Source organism: Mesoplodon bidens (genome assembly GCF_964165515.1).
Source record: "Mesoplodon bidens genome assembly, chromosome: 10".
Taxonomy (NCBI): domain Eukaryota; kingdom Metazoa; phylum Chordata; class Mammalia; order Artiodactyla; family Ziphiidae; genus Mesoplodon; species Mesoplodon bidens.
In genome coordinates, this window is record NC_138172.1 from 66,102,574 (window position 1) to 66,127,592 (window position 25,019).

Below are 25,019 nucleotides of genomic sequence, written 5' to 3' on the forward strand. Positions count from 1 at the left end.
TGTGAAGGCCAGATGAGATTCCCGAACTACAAGGACAGGGAAATCAGGGCATTTTATTGACAATGGCAACGTCCATGACTTTACGCTTAGGTACGTGGGCGTGCTAAGGCCCGAGCCCAGGCCTTATGCTTCTCCTCGGGATCCCTCGGGGCAAACTTCTCCTGCAGTTTCTTCCACATGCCCTTATTCATCTCCTTAAACTCTTTCAAGGTATCTGGCAAAAGGAGAAGACAACAAAAAAAGGCTGAAGTCTAAAATGATTACACAGGTTGGCCCCACAGGGCTTTCGCCACACAGGCATGTCTCGCTTTTCACAGTATGTTGCTAAGAAAGGGAAGTATAGCCCCAACTTCTGATCAGCAAATCAGGCAGAGTAACAGACAAATAAATGCAAGTGTGGATGAGCACTCGGGTACCAGAGACCGTCCTTACAGTGGCCTCTGTTCACATCCAATCATCATTCAGCATCTAAGCAGGGCCCTCTCCGCTGTGCTCCACGTGAGCAAAGAAAAGGCACTGTAGCATCAGCTACACAACCCACAGGCCCAGAGGATTATCTCAAAACTTGGCCTGAGCCACACAGACCTTACTGTCTCCATTTTACAGATGTGGAAACTTGAGGCAGAGTGAGGTTAAGGAACTTGAGCAGGCTACACGGCTAGGAAGTGGTGGAGCTGGGATTTGACCCCAGACACTTGGGTCCACCCCACGCTGTGGAGTTGAGCAGGCACCCGGGAGGGAGCTGGACCTGGGCCCCCATCCCTGCCCACCATTTCCACACTGGATCCCCTCAAGCAATCAGTTAACCCTCTGAGCCTCGGGTTCCTCATCTGCAAAGTGGAGATCAAAACACCTGCCTCAAAAGTTGTGAGTCTTCTTAATAATGGAGGTGACGTACCTGGCACCTGGCCCACACTCAAGAAAACGCAGCCATCTTCACAGGCGTGAAGGCAGCAGGAGCTGGTGGGAGCCAGTGGGGCCTCTGTTTAAAAACATACATCCACCCCTCCCCCCTCCCCCCTAAAGGAACCAAGGCAGGGTTTCTCAGTCTCAGCACCAGTGACACTTGGGGCCAGATAATTCTTTGTTGTGGGGCTGACCTGGCACTGCAGGAGCATCTTGGCTTCTACCCACTAGATGTCAGTAGCAAACTGCCCTTTCCCCCCCGCAAGCTGTGACAACTAAAATGGTCTCCAGACATTGCCACAGGTCCCTGGGGGACAAAATCGCTCCCGGGTTGAGAACCACTGGTCTAAAGTCTGTCCAGGGCTAAAGTTCTATGATACCTAATTTTACTTGTATTTTAAGTTTAGATTTTCACATTATTTAAATTTCAGAGCCTGGATTTTCATCTCTTAATAAAACTTCTGGAGAAAAAGAATAGCTTTTCTGAACAAAAAGGTAACTCACATCATCTATTAACATTTATTGTCAGTGGGCTCTTGACTAAATTAGGACACGCACTGTACCCCGGCCAGCATTCCACCCTGGGACTTTTCCAGAAGTGCAGGTTCCTTCGTGGGGCACAAAACAGGATGCCGAGGCCTCCTTCAGAGACTCCCGGGACCCCAAGCCAGGATGGACACACTCGGGACGTAGACTGCGGCCACATTTCAGACTTGCCAGGCCCTCAAATCCTCGTGACAAACACTGCAAGGTGTCCTGCCCTCAGAGGAAACACTCAGTAAGCTTATTCCACGGAGTCACAACAAAAATAAGAGGCTTGCTGTGAAAGCAAATTATCAGCTAATTTCCTAAGGCTGAACTCCCAGCCAGGACAAGCTGCAGCACAGGCCAGTGGTGGGGAGTCGTACATCTCCCACTCCTTGGCTATGGCCCGTTGTCTCCGAACTCAGCCGTCCCGAGAGTTAACAAAGAGGCAGAGGCTGAGCCTCTGGAACTTCTTTCCATTCTAATTCCAAGTTCAAACTTTGCTCAAACTCTTCGGGGTCCTCACAATGACATTGTGCATTGATGCTGGTAATTACATGGGCCCAGGGACATGGGGGTACCATTTGTTTATATGTGTATGTGGGTGTGTACACACACACACATTTTTTTAAAAAATTGCCAATAAAGTGATTCTGCCTGGCCAAAATATCTCTACCCCAGTTTTCCAGAGAGTAAATATAAAAATAGTATCAGAGTCAACCCACAATAGCAGATGACACCACCAGGTTTTAATCTGTTCAGAAGGTTAGGAGTTTTCTGGAAGCCTAAATTCTCAAACCTTAGTTGCTGAAGGCTGCCAGAGGAATAGGGAAGAGAAATTTCTAGAGTACCAGGAGGCAATGTTTCAGGGCCATGCCCTCCCAGAAAAGGTTAGCCTATTTTTATATGTGGTATCCTTGGCAATAAAAATAGTTAATTTTCCAGAACCTGCCTGTTTCAACCCAGTCTTCCCCTGCCACCACCCCCCACGTCCCCCTTCAGTGACAATGGAGAATGGGGAAGTAAGGAGGGGCCGGGCTAGACAGGGTTTTTCCTTTCTTGTTAATCAGGGTCTATCAAGGACTCCAAAACATACCTAGTTAAACCCATATCTAACCCACAGACCACGTCCCCTGGGTCAGATAGCTCTTAGGCGGATATCCCCATACACGTCTATTGAATGGCTTTTTGTTTTAATTAAAAACCCTCGTGTTTATAAAGCCCCCTTAGGACCATAAAGATAAAATTATTTTCCTTCCATCCTGATTTCAACTACTTCCATTTGGCAAATACATATTCCCTTGTTCCCTGCTGCCCAGCCTTGAATTTAAAAGCTCTAAAGATGGATTTGCTTTTTTTAAATAATGCCTCTGACCTTCTCCATGTTCTGTGGCCAAAAAAGCATGAGCCCTGTAGCTTCAGAATTTCCTGTGGGCTATTCCACAAGACTTTCCATCAAGCAAAACTGTCTTATTAGACAATTCCCCTTGGCCGCTCAAACACAAAGACTCATTTGCAAACCAACCAGAAAGGGCAGCAGCTGTGCTTTCCATACCTGTGGACAGGATCAGTTTGTATTCTTCCAGGGACAGACCACTGAAGCTTGTGTCTCTGGGGCGAGGGTACTGGTCACACGGGGCAGAGGGGAAAGAGAGAGGGAGGGGAGAGAAGATTAGCTCTGCAGCACAACCTGGGACTGGATGATCCTGGAGAGAAGCCACGCTCTAACTGCAGTTCACAGGCCATGGGTGTCTGGAGGCCAGAAGGAGAAGCGCAACGCCACCTGGAGGCCAAACCAGTCCGGTCTGGAGAGGCGGCTCTGACTTGAACACGCACCTGAACCCTGTGGAAAATGCAGGCTGGGCCTCGGGAGCCTGGGTGGGGCCTATGATTCTGCATTTCTAACCAGCCCCCGGGTGGTGCCCATGCTGCTGCTCACGGACCACACTTTGAGCAGTGAGGATTTAGAAGAAATCCCCTCTTCATACAGACTAGGCATTTGGCCATGTAAATCTGTGGTTACTGAGCACATTTTTCAAGCCTGGGGGAAAAAACACACTAAACAGAATTTGACAGCAATCATGTCAGGGCCGAGGAGAGGTCCAGCTTTGTCTGACAGGACTTTCCCAGTCACCCCATCTTTATCACCAGAGTGTGGGGAAGACCAGTTCCATCAGAGGGGGTGGGAAAATATGTGTGAGATCCAAGAGTTGTCAGACACACCCGGAAGCACCCACTGGCATATAAAACACATGGCTTTTCTTCAAAATTAAAAATGGCTTTCATTTAGGTGACCTAAAAGCCTCTACCAGGTGCCTTAGTTGGCTTGGTTGAAATTACTGGTTACATTTGAAAGTAGCAAAACCACAATTCTTTACAGAACATCGTATAATCAGATTTCACTCACTCTTATTGGTCATCTCCAGTCGAAGGGCTGGGGACGACACAAAAGACTGTGGCCCACTCACCTTGTGTTTGTAGTAGTTTGCATGGAGCCGTGCTAAGCTCTGGTACATCTGATCACAGGCCTCAGGCTCTGAAACCTGAAAAACAAAACCTCCAAGAAAGTGAGCAAATGAGCCCTGCCCCCACACGGGTCTGTACCGTATGCCTCCAGGAAGGACAGGAAGCAGGCCTGCGGCTCAGAGCTGGCTTCTCTGACCACAGGTCCCACGGTCAGAAATCACCTTTTTGGAATAATGGCTCCACCTCAGCAGCTCCCCAACCTGCAGGAAAACTCAACTGGCAAACAAACATTTGCTGAACACCTGTGACTTGTGAACCAGCAAGCCCCGTGGTAAAAACACAACACTCCAGGAGTGCCAGGGGCAATGTGGGCCACAAGAAGTCAGAGGAGGTTAGCGGATCATGGAAGTGAGACTAAGCTGGTTTCTGAAGGATGCACAGGCGCCGGGGAGAGTGGAGAGGGCCTTCCTGGTGGGGGCGGTCGCATGAGCAGGGCAGAGGAGGCAGGGATGCTATACCTATGCCTCACACCAGACCATCTGGCTGAGGGCCTGAACATGCAGGTAAAAGAGCCTGGGTGGGAGAAAAAGAAAGAGCTTTTTGAGTTAAACCTTCAATATGAAATGTATTAAATAAAGATTCTTTTATGAAAGGCAAAAAAAAAATCATCTGAGCTTTCATCTGTGGTTAAGTGGGGAGCTGTTGAATTTTACAAGGAAAGAAACATGAAGAAAGTAGTATTTTAGGATGAAACAGGTGAACTGAGGAGAACCAAGAGGGAGAACCCAGTTAGGTCCTGTTAGGAAGCCTTGCAAATAAAAAGGGGGAAACAAAGCAATACTCCGGATGGCCCTGCTGGAAATTCCAGGGAACGCGGGCAACATGCAGGTGAGAGGTGGGTTTTTCCCTCTCATACCTCTTAAAAAGTTTTCCCTTCCTTCTGCCTTTGCCATTATTTAGCTACAGTTCCTTACATTATTCTGCCAAGAATTCTGAAAGCTCCCCAGAATGAAACTTTCTCTTCAATGTTTTTTTCCCAGAATTCAAATGATGGATTTTTCCAACTTAAATCCTTTCTCGAAGAAGGCAGAGCATAAATAAATCAGTAGTTAAGCATTTTAATAGGCAGCTCCACTTCTGCCTCCATGTGCATGTCAAATAAGGTCCCCACTTTACAGCAAACAAGAAAGACAATCCTGTCATTGAGTTCTACTCAATCCATCCCCAGGTTCAGGCCACCCATCATGAGAACGCCCAGGTAGCCACATCAGAAGAGAAAGGGTGACGGGCTGAGGAGGCAGCCAGTGTTTGTTGACTAATGATCAAAGGCATTATTTGAGTGCACTGGGGCTACAGGCTGAAAAAGAAGAACGGATATTAACACAGGAGTCTGACTCCCCATCGGGCAGCACTTCCAAGGAAAGTCCAGCTGGAACAGAATTCTGCAGCATACACTTTGGGGGAAAGCGTTTTGAATGTTCTGTCTTCAGCAGGGCATGCAAAACTAAGAGCTAACCAGACGACAGACGAACAGAAGGCACAAGACGCAAAAGGAAAAAGAGGGTAACACCAGCCAAACTTTTAAAGAATATTATGTAGATTATCAAGAGATAATTGTGCCTTTCATCATTTGCTTGCCCTCTTCATACCTGTACAGATGTGTTTGCTTATAAATTTAAGAGAACCTACAGTGTGCCCGGCCCATGTCAGAGCAGGTGTGCACAGCTGTGGGGAGCTGTGGAGTCCAACTGCCTGCATTTGGATCTCATCCCTTACCAGCTAAGGGGTATTGGGCAAATCACTCCATCTCCCTCTGCCCCTGACACTTAAAAAAAAAATTTCCCACTTTTCCTTTATCCTTCTCTATATCTATATATACATAATATTTCAGTATGTTTCCTAAGAATGACATTCTCTCATATAACCACAGTTCCATGACCAAATTCAGGACATTTAACATTGATACAACACTTCTATCTGTTCCATTGTCCATATTCCAACTCTGTCAATTGTCTCAGTAAAACTCTTCACAGCAAAAAAAAAGTCCTTTAGGCCCAGGATCGCCTCCTGCACTACCTGTCACATTTCTTTCTCCTTGCAGCCAGGACACCTCCTCGGCCTTTCTTTGTCTTCCCAGCACTGACATTTTTGAAACATACTGGCCAACTTAACTTTTCTTTTAAAAGAAAAGATAATAATCGTCCCTATTTCTGAGGGTGATGTGAGGGTAAGTAAGGTAATGCCTGGACTGCTCTGAATTCAGGGCCAGGAACACTGATGAATGTGAGGGATTAGTCTTGGTTACTATTAGTAGTAAACAGTTATAGTAAACACAGGCCTTTACTGCACTAACTACAAGGCGAAAGAAGACTTCAGGATGATCCCGGTGACAGCGGCATGAGGGGTGCGTGGAGGGCCCCTGACACCATCAGCGGAGCCAAGGAAGCCCTGCCAAGGGTCATGGCGAGGGTGGGCGGAAGCTACCGGTAGGACGTGGGGGCTCTCCAGGCACAGGACCAGCTCATGCACACGCCCAGGGGACAGCAATTAGGACATATCAGCGGATCAGTGCTGCTGGTGTGACTGCAGGGAATGGCTGGAGGTGGAAGTGATGAAGGGATGGAAAATCACCGAAGCTTCACTCTGTCCCTGACTGGACCTCCGGCCCTGAGCTTGATGGCTCTCAGTGGTCCCCAAGTGTTTCATGATCAGCTTGGCGGGGATCACGCACTGACCCTTGGTCTCTGCCGAGCGAGTGGCTGTCTGCAGCACCTGTCCTCCACCTGATAGCCGTGCAACCCGACCTTCCACTCCCACCACCACCGACCACCCTCCCAACCCAGCTCTTAATTAAGAAAGGCATTCACAGCACTGACTCTGCCCAGCGCCTCTCTCCCGGGCTCCCTCACTGCCGGCAGACCACCAACACATCGCGTCCTCACCAGACCTGCGCTCCCACCAGATCCTCACCTTCAGAGATGCTGCCAAAAGGAGTCCCCTCCTGCCTTTCCTCCAAATCTAACAGTGAGAGCTGGCAGGAGGGCTGCTCAGCCACCTCCGTCTGTACCCTCGGTGGGGTGAGCAGGGTGTCTCATTCCTGCCCAGCTTTTCCCACCTCCGACAGAGAAGTAGGGCCGAGGGGAGGGACACAGAGAGAGAGGATGGGGTCACCGTACAGAGCATTGCTCAAAAACCAAAGTGACCCTCTGTGTTCCCTGAACCTCTCAAAAGTCCTTCAGTATTAAAGAGACAGTCTCCCAGATACTTTCCATAAAGCCTGGAGCCTCAAAGAATAATCTGAGAAGCACCTATAAATAACAAATCACCAAAAAATGACCTTGTCACCCAATTTCTCATCTGAGGTCGGAAGATGTCTGTACGAGGCTGTAAAAGTAGCTCAGTGGAGGTGATGAGAGTTTGAGGTACGGCAACTTCAAGCCAAGTTATTACTGCCTAAGCAGAGATGGAGCCAAGGCCAATTCTGGGTTCCTAGTCACACCCAATCCAAGCTCAGCAATTACAAAATAGTCTTATTTACTACTTAAAAGTACATCAGTAGAAATACCTAATTCCGGAAGCCTCACCACATACCTACATCCTACACTTTATTCACAGACTCCAGTGCAAACATCGCTGAATTTTGAAATACAGTTTTCCCAATGAAGTGTACTGTGCACTTTTAGAAATATTCTCATATACAAGCTTTCAACTACCTGATTTTGCATTCACACCTAATGAGATTATGGACATTTTAGGACGAATGGCAAAGCTGGGTTTAAACAAGGCAGCAGTTGGGATATTATGAAAAAGTCAGCTCTGCTTCCTAAATGTGAATAAAATAGATGTTCAAGTGACAAAGTGTCCTTTTGGGCTCTATGTTGGCTGCTTTTGCATTTCCCCCGCTCAGCAGTCAGTAAATTTCTCTTTACCATATTAAACTTTTATACATACAAATCTACATCACTGCCACAGGCACTGATGTTGATTTTCAAAATTGAATTTTGGGTGGTGACAGCAATTGGTACAGCGGCCCCTATTCCAGTCACACAAAGGGATGCATAAGCACTTTTGGGAAAGTGTTGCAAATTGCTTCGCTAATTAAGGTAGAGCTGGATTCAGTCCAGGAGGATCTATGAGAAAAGGTTTTCATGGCTTGGTAATGAACTTCCGAAATGAGTTCATTCCATTATGGGAGTCTATTCCCTTGAATTCAACTGAAAATCTATTTCTTGAGCATCTACTATGTAGAGAGCTCTGCTAGGCGGCTGTGAGGGGACATGAAGACCCAGCCTCGGCTCCAGAGAAGTTGGCAATCAAGCTGAGACAAGATACATACACATTAAAAATAAAAAATGACCAGGACAGAGTGTAACTGAGTGCCAAGACTTACAGGAGATCAGAAGCAGGAGCTAGTTACCAGGCCTGGCTCACATGGCAGGTGTGGTTCCCTTACAGGACAGGTTTGCGTTTCACTGCAGTGACAGGTCACAGAGTGATGGGGAGTCAGAGTCCCTTACTTTGAGGAGTGTAGACTTCAGAGCTGGGCAGAATGGGGATCAGAGGAAGGACTGGGAGAAAGAGGCATGAAAAGGCAGAGGGACAAGGATGGTCCAGGCAGGCAGGGTCTCAAGCTGCACCAAGGAGTGCTTCAAGGCCTGGGAAGCCACCAGATTCTTGACAAGCTGTGTGTCTGGGCTTTGGTCCACAGTGCACTAGGTTCTCAAAGGTTAAGAACCTGGGAGCAGAGATCAAGATGGCAGAATAGAAGGACGTGGGGCTCACATCCTCCCACAAATACATGAAAGACACATCTACATGTTGAAAAATTCTCACAGAATACCCACTGAACACTGGCAGAAGATCTCATACAACCAAAGCTGCAAGAAAGATCACCACATAACCGGATAGGATGAAAGAAAAAAAAAAAGCAGGAATCAGGACGGAACCTGTGCCCCGGGAGGGAGCTTTCAAAGGGGAAAGGTTCCTTTACCCTGGGAACCCCCTTCACCGACTGGGAGGTCCACTGGGACAGATAGGGAGCCTCAGAGGAGAGCACAGCAGCTGGCCTGTGGCAGGCAGGACAGAGGGAGACCAGCACAGACAGTCCACGCTACCTTGCTGCACTTCCCAGCCCAAGACACATGCCTGCTGGTGTGCGGAGCGGCTGGGGGCTGGAACTCGGGCTTCAGAGGACTCACTCTGGCTGCACACAGACAGCCTGAAGGGCCTGGAGTGTGGTCCAGGGCGAGGCTGGGGGTGCTGTGCGCAGGATGGAGCCCAGGTCTACTGTCAATGTGCGTGTGAAGCGGGGGGGGCATGACCCCACCACAGCGGCCTCATTCTCTGGGTGCTCATGGCAGGCACGGCTCCGCCATTATGAGCTCTGGGAGCACACAAGCGCCCGTGGGTTGCCAACACGCAGAGGTAGGGCTGAAATCAGAACCGATTCCTGGCAGGTGCGTGACTTCAGCAAATTTATGCCAGCGGCAGCTTCTACAGGACATCTGAGCTGATTACTGGCACTCCCCTAGCTGAGGCAGGTCTAGTGCCAGCAACAACAAACTTTGTGGGCATGCACACGCAGAAGCAGGGCTGATATCTGAGCTGATTACTGGTATTCCCACAGCAGAGGTGGGGCGGAGGGCAGTGTCAACAACAGTGTACTTTTTGAGCATGCACACCAGGTGACAGGAGATGGTACAAAGTGCATGTCCAGGCAGACAACTCCTGGGGAGGAATACACAGCAGCTCCTTTCCCAGTGGGAGCGCTCCTGTCCCACCTACCTCACACCACAGTTTAGGACCGGATCTGGGGGCTTCTACTTCAACAACTGGGGAGCAGACCCTGCCCCTGATAGGGCTGTGACAACCACAGAGCAAAGAGGAGGCCCTGCCCAACATCCAGTGCAGGCTCTGGTCACCACAACACCAATCACACCCCTTATCAAGGGGAGAAGGGCCAGCACACCCTGAGGAAAGACATGGCAGGCATCCATACCAAAAACAGCCTTTGCACCAAAAATATTAGACTCACACAGGCTACACAGGGGTGTTTCCACATATAAACAGCCCTTCATGACCACAGTAGATAACTGTTTCCCCTAAATTCATAGAGTCAGAGTAATATAAGTAAAATGAAAAAGCAGAGGAACCACTCCCAATTATAAGAAGAGAAATCCCCTAAAAGAACAAACAATGAAACAGACCTCTCCAGTCTACCAGACCCTGAGTTCAAAAAGAAGGTAACAAAAATGCTGAAGGAGCTAAGAAAAGCTATCGACAGTAATGCAGATCACTGTAACTAAGAACTATAAAGAGGAGGCAATCAAAATCAGACAACTTAATTGCCGAGATGAAAACTGAGCTAAAGGCAATATACAGAAAACTAAATAATGCAAAATGAATAAGTGATCTGGAAGACAAAATAATGGAAATCACCCAATCAGAATGGCAGACAAAAAGACAAATGAAAAAAAAAAAATGAAAGCAACATAAAAGACCTATGGGACACAAAGCATGCCAATCTAGGCATAACAGGGATCCCAGAAGGAGAAAGAGAAAAGGGGATCGAAAATGTATTTAAAGAAATTATGGCTGAAAATTTCCCAAGCCTAAAGAAGGAAACAGATATCGAGGTACAGGAAGCACAAAGGGTCCCAAACAAGATGAACCCAAGCAGACCTACACCAAGACATATCATAATTAAAATGGCAAAAGTTAAAGATAAAGAGAGGATTTTAAAGGCAGCAAGAGAAAAACAAAGAGTAAGTTACAAGGGGACCCCCATAAGGCTATCAGCTGATTTCTCTATAGAAACTTTGCAGGCCAGAAGGGAGTAGCAAGATATATTCAAAGTCCTGAAAGAGAGAAACCTGCAACCTATGATACTCTACCCAGCAAGATTATCATTTATAATAGAAGGAGAGATAATGAATTTCTCACACAAGCAAAAACTAAAAGAATACAGCAATACTAGACCTAACCTAAAAAGAATACTGAAAGGTTTTCTCTAAATAGAAGAAAGAATCTATAGGAAAGGTAAAATCACAATAGGAAAAGCAAATATATGAAAGGGTTGTAGATCACTTAAATAAACCAGAACATACATTAAAAAAAAAAAATCAGGGCTTCCCTGGTGGCGCAGTGGTTGAGAGTCCGCCTGCCGATGCAGGGGACACGGGTTCGTGCCCTGGTCCAGGAAGATCCCACATGCCGCGGAGTGGCTGGGCCCGTGAGCCATAGCCGCTGGGCCTGCACGTCCAGAGCCCGTGCTCCACAACGGGAGAGGTCACAACAGTGAGAGGCCCGCATACCGCAAAAAAAAAAAAAAAAAAAAAAAAAAAAATCACAAAAATTTGTGGAAGCAATTATAACTACAATGAATGGCAAAAGGATAAACATGAAAATGTAAAATAGGACATCAGAACCATATTGTTCTTACTTGGGAGAGGGGAGTAAGAAAATGTAGATTTTTTGGAATGTGTTTAAGCTTATATGACTACCAGTCTAAAGCAAGCAGATACAGTAATGGGTTAACATACTTGAAAACCAGGGTAACCACAAATCAAAAACATACAACAGATTCACAAAAAAACAAAAAGAAGAGAACTCAAGTGTAATACAAATGAAAACCATCAAACCACAAAAGGAAAAACAAAAAGAAAGGAACAAAGAAGAAATACAAAATCAACTGGAAAACCAGATTTAAAATGGCAATAAATACATACCTGTCAATAATTACCTTAAATGTCAATGGACTAAATGCTCTGACCAAAAGACACAGAATGGCAGATTGGATAATAAAACAAAAGCCTACAACACGCTGCCTACAAAAGACCCACTTTTGGGCGAAGGACACCCACAGAATGAAAATGAGGGGATGGAAAAAGATATTTCACGCAAACACAAATCACAAGAAGCAGGGGGTCACAATATCATATCAGACAAAATAGACTTTAAAACAAAGGCCATAGGGACTTCCCTGGTGGCACAGTGGTTAAGAATCCACCTGCCAATGCAGGGGACATGGGTTTGAACCCTGGTCCGGGAAGATCTCACATGCCGTGGAGCAACTAAGCCCATGAGCCGCAACTACTGAGCCTGCACTCTAGAGCTCAAGAGCCACAGCTACTGAGCCTGTGTGCCACAACTACTGAAGCCAGCATGCCCAGAGCCGTGCCACGCAACAAGAGAAGCCACCGCAATGAGAAGCCTGCACACCACAATGAAGAGTAGTTCCTGCTCGCTGCAACTAGAGAAAGCCCGTGTGCGGCAACGAAGACCCAACGCAGCCAAAAATAAATAAATAAATAAATAAATAAATTTAAAAGAAAAACAAAACCCAAAACAAAGGCCATAAATAAAGAGGGATGCTATATAATGACAAAATGATTGATGCAAGAAGAGGATATTACACTCATTAACATATATGGACCCAATATATGCTATAGGAGCACCTAAATACATAAAACAAGTACTAACAGACATAAAGGGAGAAATTGATGGGAATAAAATAAAAGTAGGAGATTTTAACACCCCACTGACATCAACAGACAGATCTTCCAAACAGAAAATCAATAAGGCAACAGAGACCCTAAATGACACAAGAGAACAGTTAGACTTAATTTGATATTTTCAGGACACTACATCCAAAAAAACCAGAATACACATTCCTTTCAAGTGCACATAGCACATTTTCTAGGGTAGACGACATATTAGGACACAAAACAAGCCTTGATAAATTTTAGAGGATAGAAATTATTTCAAGCATCTTTTCTGACCATAATGGCATGAAACTAGAAGTCAACCACAGAAAGAGAAACGAGAAAAAAAACCGATTACACAGAGACTACACAACACGTTATTAAAAAACCAATTGGTCAATGATGAATTCAAAGAGGAAATTAGGGCCTCCCTGGTGGCGCAGTGGTTGAGAGTCCGCCTGCCGATGCAGGGGACACGGGTTCGTGCCCCGGTCCGGGAAGATCCCACATGCCGCGGAGCAGCTGGGCCCGTGAGCCATGGACGCTGGGCCTGCACGTCCGGAGCCTGTGCTCCACAACGGGAGAGGCCACAACAGTGAGAGGCCCGCGTACCACACAAAAACAAAAAAAAAAAAACAAAAAAAAAAAGAGGAAATTAAAAAATACCTTGAGACAAATGACAATGAAAATACAACCATATAAAATCTATGGGATGCAGCAAAAAGCATTTCTTAGAGGGAAGTTCATAGCAATACAGGCCTTCCTCAAAAAAACAAGAAAAATCTCAAATAAACAACCCAACCTACCACTTAAAAGAATTAGAAAAAGATGAACAAACAAAACCTAAAGTCAGCAGAAGGAAGGAAATAATAAAGATTAGAGAGGAAATAAATAAGATAGAGATTTAAAAAAATAGAAAAAAATCAATAAAACCAAGAGCTGGTTCTTTGAAAGAAAAAAATCAACAAACCTCTGGCTAGGCTCACCAAGAAGAAAAAAGAGGGGACCCAAATAAACAAAATAAGAAATGAAAGAGGAGTAATAACAACTGATACCACAGAAATACGAGAAGCCATAAGAGAATACTATGAACAATTATATGCCAACAAACTGGACAACTCAGAAGAAATGGGCAAGTTTCTAGAAACATACAGCCCACCAAAATTGAATCAAGAAGAAACAGATAATTTGGGGGTTTTCTGGCCATGCTGCATGGCTCACGGGATCTTAGTTCCCTGACCAGGGATTGAACCCGGGCCATGGCAGTGAAAGTGCCAAGTCCTAACCACTGGACCGCCAGGGAATTGCCAAGAAGAAATAGATAATTTGAACAGACTGATCACTAGAAGTGAAACAGAATCTGTAATTTAAAAAAAAGCTCCCTGCAAACAGAAGTCCAGGACCAGATGGCTTCACTAGGGAATTCTACTAAACATACAAAGAACTTAAACTGATCCTTCCCAAACTCTTCTTCAAAAGACTGAAGAGGAGGGAACACTCCTAAAGTCATTCTATGAAGCCACCATCACCCTGATACCAAAACCAGACAAAGATACCACCAAAAAAGAAAATCACAGGCCAATATCTTTGATTGATATAGATGTAAAAATTCTCAATAAAATACTAGCAAACCAAATCCAACAACATACAAAAAGGATCATACACCATGATCAGGTTGGATTCACCCCAAGTTAACAAGGGTGGCTCAACATATGCAAATCAATCAGTATGACACACCACATAAACAAAGGAAAAGACAAAAACCACATGATCATCTCAACAGATGCAGAAAAAGCATTTGATAAAATTCAACATCCATTCATGATTAAAAACTCTCACCAAAGTGGGTACAGAGGAAACATATCTCAACATAATCAAAGCTCTTTATGACAAAACCACAGCCAATGTAATACTCAACAGTGAAAAGCTAAAAGCCTTCCCAATAAAATCTGGAATGAAACAAGGATGCCTACTCTTATCACTTCTATTCAGCATAATATTGGAAGTCCTAGTCACAGCAATCAGACAAGAAAAAGAAATAAAAGGTATCCAAATTAGAAGGGAAGAGGTAAAAATTGTCATTATATGCAGATGACATGATACTCTATACAGAAAACCCTAAACACTCAACACAAAAACTTTTAGAGTAGATAAATGAATTCAGCAAGGTAGCAGGATACATATTAACATAAAGAAATCAGTTGCATTTCTCTATATCAGAAAGAGAAAGTTAAAAAAATCCCTATTAAAATCACATCAAAAAATATATATATAAAATAAAACCACCTAGGAATAAACCTGACCAAGGAGGTAAAAGACTTATATGCTGAGAACTATAAAACACTGATATAGGAAACTGAAGATGATTCAAAGAAATGGAAAGATATCCCATGCTCTTGCATTGGAAGAATTAAAATTGTTAAATTGGCCATATTATCAAAAGCAATCTACAGATTTAATGTAATCCCTATCAAATTAACCATGATATTTTTCACAGAACTAGAATAAATAATCCTAAAATTTATATGGAACCACAAAAGACCCAGAATTCCAAAGCAATCCTGGGGAAAAGGAACAAAGCTGGAGGCATAACCCTCCCTGACTTCAGACAATACTACAAAGCTACAGTAAACAAAATAGCATGGTACTGGCACAAAAACAGACATATAGATCAATGAAACAGAATAGAGAGCCCAGAAATAAGCCCACACACCTACAGTCAATTACTCTTCGACAAAGGTGGAAGAATATACAATGGAGAAAAGACGTTCTCTTCAGCAAGTGGTGTTGGGAAAGCTGGAGAGCCTCATGTAAATCAATGAAGTTAGAACACTCCTCACATCATACACAAAAATAAACTCAAAATGGCTTAAAGACTTAAATATAAGACATGACACTATAAACTCCTAGAATAGAGAACACGGGCAAAACATTCTGCCATAAATCATACAAATGTTTTCTTAGGTCAGTCTCCCAAGGCAAAAGAAATGAAAGAAAAAATAAACAAATGGGACCCAATCAAACTTACAAGCTTTTGCACAGCAAAGGAAACCATAAAACAAAAAGACAACCTATGGACTGGGAGAAAATATTTGCAAACAATGCAACTGACAAGGGCTTAATTTCCAAAATATACAAACAGCTCATACACCTCAACAACAAAAAAAAACAACAACTCAATCGAAAAATGGGCAGAAGACCTAAATAGACATTGCTCCAAAGAAGAAATAAAGATGGCCAATAGGCACATGAAAAGATGCTCAACATCACTAATTATTAGAGAAATGCAAATCGAAACTACAGTGAAGTGTCACCTCACACCAGTCAGAATGGCCATCATCAAAAAGTCTACAAATAACAAATGCTGGAGAGGGTGTGGAAAAAGGGAACCTTCCTACACTGCTGGTGGGAACGTAAATTGGTACAGCCACTATGGAGAACAGTGCGAAGGTTCCTTAAAATACTAAAAATAGAATTGCCGTATGATCAAGCAATCCCACTCCAGGGCATATATCTGGAAAAGAGTAGAACTCTAATTAGAAAAGATACATGCACCCCAATGTTCATAGCAGCACTATTTACAATAGCCAAGACATGGAAGCAACCTAAATGCCTGTCGACAGATGAATGGGTAAAGAAGATGTGGTACATAGATACAATGGAATATTACTCAGCCATAAAAAAAGAATGAAGTAATGCCATTTGCAGCAACATGGATAGACTTGGAGATTATCATACTAAGTGAAATAACTCAGAGAAAGACAAATATCATATTACTTATCTGTGGAATCTAAAAAATGATACAAATGAACTTATTTACAAAACAGAAACAGACTCACCTACATAGAAAACAATCCTATGGTTACCAAAGGGGAGGCAGGGGAGGCATAAATTAGGAATTTGGGATTAACAGATACACACTACTATATATAAAATAGATTAACAACAAGGACCTACTATATAGCACAGGGAACTATATTCAGTATTCTGTAATAACTTATAATGGAAAAGAATCTGAAAAAGAACATATATATAGTATATACATATATAGTTTATATATAGTATATAGGGGGTAACAGGTAACATCTTACAGAAAAACCTGAATGAACTTTTTGGCCAACCCAATATAACTGAATCACTTTGTTGTACACCTGAAACTAACACAACACTATAAATCAAATATACTTGAAAAAAAAAAAAGAACAATTTACATTATGACCAATTTGGGAGGCAATGAGAAGAAGCCCTCACTGGGGCCAGGGCACACGCTGGGGTGTGGTGAGGGGGCGGGACATAGGCTGGATCAGACAACAGTGAAGGCCTCACAAAGCTGCATTACTCCAGGAGGCAACAGGCAGACCCAAAGACCTCTAGGTGGTGACCCACTGAAAGTTGTGGATAATCTAGCCCTCCAGGAGGAGCACCTACATCTCTAAACATGCCTAGAAAACTGCCATGCCTTGGTCTAAACACTACCTTAACTCCCTCCAGCTCCATCCGGAACTGGGGGAGAAAAAGAGATGGAGATGCCTGCGTTCCCTCTCTGACATGATTCTCCTCACAACAGCTGTTTTGCAGTGGGCTCAATATTACAACTAAAAATCGCATAATCTGTTCTCAGGCCCTTCCTCAAAAACTGGACTTCAGAGGACCCACACACGGGGGTGGGTAACGCTGGATGGCATCACCACTGCCAACACACACAGGGCTACACCCCGCCACACTGAGCCACAGACCAGGCCCCAACTGGATGACTGAGAAAACAGAATCACAGAAAACCTTTGAATTCCCCTCTGAGGAGTTGGACGTATCACCTACATTACTGCCAATCCAAGACAAAGTTCAACTCCTTTCAAACGGGGCTGATTATTATTTCAACCTGGGTATTTAATACAAGAACTCCCTGGTGGGCGAGCCCCTTCCTGGGTGGCTCCTCAGAGATGTGCCCTGTGCTGGATAAGTGGGTGCTGCCAGGGACCTTTTAGGAAGCTGCCTGTGCATCTAATGAACTCATTAGAAGAGTTTGCACCTTCCCCTGTACTTAAGTCAACAATTACTGTTGTTTTGCCACCTTCCCCCATGTTGTGATTCTTTTATTAAGCTCTTGGGGCTGCAGGGAACACGCGTTCTCTTAGGGAAACTGAATTGAAAGGGAGCAAAATCCATAAACATTAGCTTTAAAAAACTGCACAATAGGATAGAGGGTGTAAGAGGTGTTTAGTGTGTTTCTGCTTCCAACCTCCCTCTTGGTGGGTTTAGGGTGGAGTGGACTGTGAGACTCCCCAAAGGGCAATCTGTGGTGGAATAAATGGAGGCAGTTATTTTTGTACCCTGGTTTCAAGTCTGAATGATTAATTTGCTTTCTAGTGGTTCTGGCTTTTCTGTGCTGGTGTCCCACCCGAGGACCATCTTTCTCCCCATCCACACTGGGTAGGTAGGGGCTGGGCCAAAGAAAAGCAGGTGGGTTAACAGAGGGATGTTTAATTCTTTGCCATAACTGTCCATGGTCCAAAGAGGTCTTGAGCAGGAAGTGAGGGGAAGGGAGGGCTTGAAGTTCACGGAACAAGAGGCCTTTCTAACAAGAAGAAATAACTTGGGAGGAATGGGAGCTGAGGACAGTTCAGGCACAAAGAAGACAACGCTCACTTGTCTTGCCATTTAACTCCTGGGGAACCCCGAATAAGTTGTTTTTCTTTTCAGATCTTGTTTCTTCACCTGTAAAATGGGAACGGCGATGGTGACCTCAACTCAGCTGCACTAAGGAATAGACTAAATGAGACCGTGCATGCAAGTGTGCCATGCATGCGTTCAGCGTTATTGTTCAGATGCAGGAAGCCACAAGGCCGAGAGCAGGACTGCCTGCTCCTCTCCTCTACAGGAACAAACACGCGGCGGAGGAGAGCTGCCTCCCTGTCTAGTCCTGTCTTTCTGGCACATGGCGTAACCGAGGGGGAGCTCCGCACCCATCAGTTGACTGGGTCGAGTGCCTGGCCCTGGCTGCCAGCTTAATGAACGACCTTTCTTTCTCAAGTTCTTTATAAATGATCCGGGGGTGTCAGTGGGAGTGACTCACAGCACTGTTCTCAATTCCAGCAAGGGACTGCTCCTTCTGAAAATTACCACCAAGATTTACTAAGCCTAGGTGCATTCTTGGATGACATCAGGATGAGGTACCACAACAGTGGTCCTGAGTCATGTGCCTGCTGCCATCATGATGCACTGGTTCACTCTACCAGGGATGCATTCATCAGCTGCTCTGGAACCATCAACCGAGCCATGACTTGCATCTGCAGCCATGACTCAAATTCGTGTGGGCCTTCTACTCATCAGAACTATCTCCCTAGGTGACGACAAAAGATGACAACTCCAAAAGAGAAAGCTCTACCCTCCTTTTCTGGCTCCTCTTACACTAACAGTCAAGTAGGTGAATGTCATACTCTCACCTCCCCAGGGATCTAGCCTCTGTCAGCTTCTCTGCTGGCTGGTTTCACCATCCGAGTTTCATTAAAGCAAGTCACGTGTCTGTCCAACTGTAGGCTCCTTGGTGATAAGGACCAGGTTATGTCCCTCTTCTGTAGTTCCTGCAATTCCCCACACAGAGTAAGCTCACAAATTAATTCTCACCACTCAAGGCACAGAAATATTCCCTTCTCACTCTTCACTACTTCCTTCCATCTAGTTCTGCTACATCTGCAACTATATTCAAATGATTTTTGTCTCATGAGCCATAACCAATCATTTGTTTACCCATTCATTCAGACATTTACCGAGTGTCTTTTATGTGCCAGGAACTATGCTAGACACTGTGGGGAGAAAGATAAAAATAGCACCGTCTCTATTCTCAGGAAGCTCACACTGAAAATATGAAGGGAGCATAGCCCTAGAAAGTCTATGGGCGATGGGATTTGCAGAGTTGGGACTATGACCCCTGCCTTCAAGATCTTTATACTACGGGCCAGTGAAGACCACTGTAAGAAGTGTGAAGGCCCTCAGTGCTGTGTGACACCCCAACCCCCCCCAACAAAGCCCTGAGCCAGACACTCCGTCCATGCCCACCACCCAGTCAGCACTTGGTTTCGATGATGCCACTGGGCATGTTGTTCTTGCTCCATCAGGTGGGCTGGTTTGGGTCTGGGTTGGGCTAAGTTGTCGAAAAGCCATGTTCCTGCTTTGACAGGTTGTGGCCAAATTTTGCAGAAGTCATTTCTTCAGGCTGTGTGTGTGTATGTGTCACATCTCAGGTGTCTGACCTCTTGCCTGAGCCCCAGGCTCAAATATCCCACTGTCTACTTTGACATTTCCACTTGGAAGTAAATCCACTTTGCATCTCAAGTTTAACATGTCTTAACACCAAACTAAAGATGTTCTTCCCACACCCCACCTGTTCCTCATCTCGTCTTCCCCATCTCAGTAAACGGCACCACCTTGCACCGAGTTGCTCAGGCCCAAACAATCTAGGTGTTATCCTTGGTTCCTCTTGCCCTTTACCCTATATCCAATACATCAGCAAGTCCTGTTGGTGCAACCTTCACATTGCAACCCCAATGTGGCCACTTCCATCTCCTGTGCTGCCATCTTCATCCAAGCCACCACCATTTCCTGCCTGGGCTACCAGAGTGACTGTTTCTATTCTTGCCTCCCTATAATCCATTCACTGGTACAACCAGAGTGATCTTTAAAAAAACAACAGTAAACTAGGTCACATCAAACCCCTGACTAAACCTCCCCAGAGGCTTCTCACTGGTCTTATGATAAAATCCAACCCCTAACCAGAGCCTGCCTATAAAACCCTATCGTGCCTGACTCCTGTCCTCCTCTGACTCAACTCTTAGAAAATGGCATTTCACTCACTACCCTTCAGCCACTTGGGCTTGCTTTCTGCTTCCTGCCTCAGGACCACTGCACTGCCTGAAAGAACACCAAGTGTTCATTGTTGGCTCGTCGTCTTCCCTTAGGTCTCATCTACGTGTCACCTCCTCAGTAAGCCTTTATCTATCCTAACTAATATTACCCTTTTACCATGCTACTCTATTTCATATCCATCACAGTACTTCTCTGCCCTGCCCTGTGTGTGTCTACTTGCTTACTGTGTCCCGAACTAGGACGTAAACTTATATTTCGTGTGGGCAGGACCTCATCGAATTAACTACTGTCTCCCCAGCACCGGGAACAGTTCCTGGCACATGGTGGGTGTTCCATAAGTATGTGCTGTATGAATGAACAAATCCCAGAAGTGCAGCGCCAACCTGGAGGACAGCAAGAACACAGGTCTACTACTCACACACATGGGCACGGGGTGAGGACTCAAACCTGTCGCACGGGCTTACAAGGGCCCGGGAAGCACACCAAGGCTTAGTGGGGACCCTGCATAGGTCCTTGGGCATCAGCTCAATCACTGCACAACACTTCGAGGTTATGGCATCATGTCAGGGGAGTAATAAGCCTATGACTGTCACCACCTAGGACTGGTGTTGTGGGACTCAACCCTGGCTGCACCCTGAATCATCGAGAGCTTTTAAAAACACTGAGGCCAAGGCCTCACCCCCAGAGTTTCTGATTCAACAAGGTCGTATGGTCCCAGGTATCTAGATTTTTAACAAGCTCCTCAGGAACCTCCAACGTGCAGCCAGGTGAAAGTACTGAGTAGAAGATAGGATCACCGCTCTCCGCAGTTTCCCCGGGCGTTAAGAGGGTCCCCGGGTACGCGCGGCCACGGAGGAAAGGCGCGCGCATGCGCGGGGCCCCGCTGCCAGCCCGCTCGTGGGCCCCGCTCTGCCTCCTCCTTTCCTCCCCTCGCCCCAACCGCCTCCCCGCCGCAGGCGGACCCCACAGTCTGGTCACCTTGGTGTTCTCTCCCTCCCGAAAGGCCTGCGCTACCCGCTGCCGCAGATAAGCGCCCAAGTCCCGGCCTCTTTTGGTCTCGTCCACTGGCCATTCCTCACAGAGTTTAAGAAAACGCCTGTAGCGGCTAGCCGCCATTTTGGGCCCTGCTTGTCTCCGCCCCTGAGGGAGGAGTCGGCGGGGACAGATGGAGCTTGCGCACTAAGCATCGCCGGCTTCCCGAAGAGGTGGGGTGGGAGGGAGGAGTGAGCATGCGCCATTTAGCCGGCGCTCCGCCGCTTTCTGGGGATGGCCGCTTCTCGCCTGTCTCTGCAGGGCCAGCTGATTCAGTCTTCGTCCTCCTGGAACCAGACTGGTTCCCAGGGGGAAGTCAGTCGTGGAGTATACCGGGGATAGCTTGCTTCTCTTTTTCAGTGACTGCACAAGCTCCAGACTAAAAAACCCTCCTCTGAGACCTCTGCTAATTGCATAATACATTTGCATGTAAATACAAGTGGTTATTCGATGAAGATGTGTTTGAACTTAATCGCGTAGCACGCACACGTGGTTCGCAGCCCCCCTTCCCCTTTCTCGCAGTCCCTGTACCTGCCGCTACCATTTGGTGATCTGCCACAATTCCTTCTTTAGTGCTACTCAGCTCTGTCCCTCTTTCCCCAGCTTCTATCAGTATCCTTTTGAGCACCCCCTCCCCAAGCCAGCTACTTTTCCCTGCTTGAGCAACGTCATCTGGGTTGATTCAGCCTGGAAAAACTTGTCTTACCAAGCCTTCTCTTCTACATCTCCAGCTGCATATCATGTGGGATGCTCTGATTTTTCTTTTCAAAATATACCCCCACCTTCCAGATTTTCCTTAAGAAAGCCTCAGCCCCCTTTTGCATCTTTACTGCCTGAATTTAGCCAGGACCATCCTGTGCACACACTTGGCTTTCCGCAAACCTCCTCCTTCTCACCTTGCCTAATTCATAAGTCCAGGAGACTCCTGCCCTGAGTCAGGAAGTGAATACATAACCAAAACACAAAGTTAAAAGTGACAAGGGCTTTCATTGAAGTGTTAGGGAATACTAGGAGTTTGGAGAAAGAACTAGTACTTCTAGCTGTTCAGGAGATTAGGAGGTGGAAGATCAGGGATTGCTTCCGAAGGAGATAGCATTTGGGCTGGGCCTTGAGGATGGTTAGAATTTGGATAAGTGGGAATGGAGGGACATTCCTTCCATGGCAAGAGCCAGGCCTGAGGCAGAATGGGAGAGCTGAAGAGGGAGGAGGAAAAATCAGTGAGTGGTTTTAACAGAGAACAGCTCTGAACTGTCTGGAGTCCTTAAGGGTAAAGACCTATGAATGAGAACCTTTGGGGACCCAGGGTGTGTGATGCCCACTTGAGGTGAGTTCAGGGGGAGTGGAAAACGAGGCGCTCAAGGGCACCCCCAACGCATTCCCAGCCCAGCAGTACCTACCTGCTCCACTCTCACCACAGCTGTATTTGTAATAGGGAAGAACAAATCTGAGTCCACATTGGATCTGTTTCTTTTACTTTAACCTTTGTATCTATTGCTTTTGCTACAAGAGTGTTGCCTATAGCCTGAGATATACAGGATAGCCCATTCTCAAGGCTCTGACCTTTAAAGGTATAACACTTTCCATTCATACAGAGATAAAAAGTTGCAGAACAGAGAATACCATTTGTCTTGTTGGAGGTTTACAGGAACATTACGACTGGACCTATGTGGACAGCTGCAAGAACAAAGGATTCCGGCACCAAGAAGTTTGCAGCAAACAACCACACCCATTTTAGTATAAAAGAAGCCTGAATTCTAACTCTGGGAGAGTGGTTCTTTGGGACACTACTTCACGATCTTCTCAGTCTGCGGGCTTTCCGAATAAAGTCACCGTTCCATGCCCCAACAACTCATCTCTCGATTTATTGGCCTGTCATGCAGTGAGCTTGGACTGGGTAACATATTTATAACCACATAGTTTTGATGGCTGTCCCGAGGCCCAAAGAGGAGGGTTACATCTATTTACTATCAGTATCAAGCTCCAAGCACCTAGGGCTGTGCTGGGTGCCCCGAGGCCTTGTCGTTCTGCCTGAGGCCCCATCACAGCTGTGGCTTTGAAGAGCACCTGGCTGGCCAACAGGTGTCTTGGGAGGCAGGGACAGAGGTCCCTCTGTCTTCAGCAAGAGAAAGAGTAACATGGCTTTCACCTAACTTGAGGCACAAGCAGAAGCACAAGGAGAGGTTGAGAAGAACAAGTGGAGCAGGGGAAACCCGAACCAGTGCCTCTGTCTAAGGCTCTCCTTTCCCCAGCACAGCATCTTCTGGATCAGCCTGTGGTTGCCCTTGTTCAGTGCCCACCTCTCTTCCCCCCACTGCAGGCTTGTCTGACTTGATGGTTCAGTAGTGAGGCTGTGGAGGCTGATAGATGTGGGTTGGAATGTGGACTCGCTCATTCATTCATTCATTCATCCAGGACTATCTATACAATTTGTGGGGGCCCAATGGAAAATGAAAATGTGAAGCTCCTTATTTAAAAATTACGAAAAATTTCAAGACAGTAAGAGCAGAGCATTAACCCGGGGACGGGGTTGTGGGGGGCTTGCCTTCAGATCACAAACCCACAAAGCCAGCCCTGAGCTCCTTCCCTGTGGTCGACGAAACAGGTGAGGGCTCTGATCCCACGGATTTTACATTTAAGTGGGAGGAAACAACCAAGCAAACATACCATAACCATAACAATAATAATCATAATGCTTTATACGTATTCAGTCCTTTAGTAAATGAACAAGATAATTTCAGATGTGGTAAGTGCCAGGGAGGGGTCAAGTCAGGGTGCTACATTCACAGTGATTGGGGTGGGGGTGGAGTCTGGGTGGCCTGGAGGGGCTTGTGTTTGAGAGAGATCTGAGTCACATGAGGGGCAAAAGTGACTTCCAGGTAGAGCGTCAGCAAAGGCAAAGGCCTTTGGAGCAGCCAAACTTGGGTGGGCTATTTAATCACTCTGAGCCTCAGCTTGTCATCTTAAAATGGGAATTATAATGATAAATTGACACGTACTGAGTGTTTGCTGTGTGCCTGGCACTGTTCTAAAGGCTTTCCTATTGACTCATTTGGTCTTCACAATGGATCTCAGAGAAAAGTATCACTTTTATCCCCATTTTACAGAGTTGGAAACTGAGGCACAGAAAGGACAAGGACTTGCCGAGGTCACCGGGTGGGTAAGTGGCAGAGCCTGGACCTGGACCCCAGCTGACTGACTCCAGAGCCTGTGCACTTACCCCTCCATCAGATGCCTCTTCAGGCCTCCGAGCAGCATTATCGTTGTGAACTGCATGCATGGTGTGTTTCTGTATTTTCCCAGTGGGCACTGGGGGCCTCTCTGGCCTTGTTTTACCTTGTCACCCCCGCCCCCCCCATGCGTGTGGGTGATTGGAGCCAGAGTCTGGGCTCACTGGCTTATCAGTCACCGGGTGCCATTCTGTGCACATTAATAGGCGTTGCCTGGAATGTGGCTTGGCAGTGCCAGCCCCTCCGGGAGTTGATGACCATGTTAACACCCACCTGCTGACTGTCGCTCATTCCACACTGAATGCAGCCTCCCCTGGCTCCTTGAAAAACCCCAGCGGGGCTGCACCTCCCGATCCATTTAGGATGGGTATTTGGGCTTTATGGAGCCCTACTAGCTCTTTATAGAAGCCAGGCACCATCAGGGGGAGGAGAACAGAGGGAGGGAGCGCTGCTTCAGTTTTTCAGATTATAATGATCCCAGTCATTGAAACACAGAATCGCACATTTAAATCGCTTG

General features: G+C 46.1%; 1 protein-coding gene across 1 annotated transcript; it reads right to left on the minus strand.

Moving 5' to 3' along the window:
* Positions 1-33: 33 nt before the first annotated feature.
* Positions 34-21,380, minus strand: UQCC2 (ubiquinol-cytochrome c reductase complex assembly factor 2). Its single transcript, XM_081247310.1, has 4 exons — positions 21,222-21,380; positions 3,900-3,974; positions 2,987-3,056; positions 34-214 (listed from the first exon to the last, which is right to left on the minus strand). The coding sequence occupies exons 1-4, from the start codon at positions 21,357-21,359 to the stop codon at positions 87-89; spliced, it is 411 nt and encodes a 136-aa protein (XP_081103436.1). The 5' UTR covers positions 21,360-21,380; the 3' UTR covers positions 34-86.
* Positions 21,381-25,019: the final 3,639 nt, after the last annotated feature.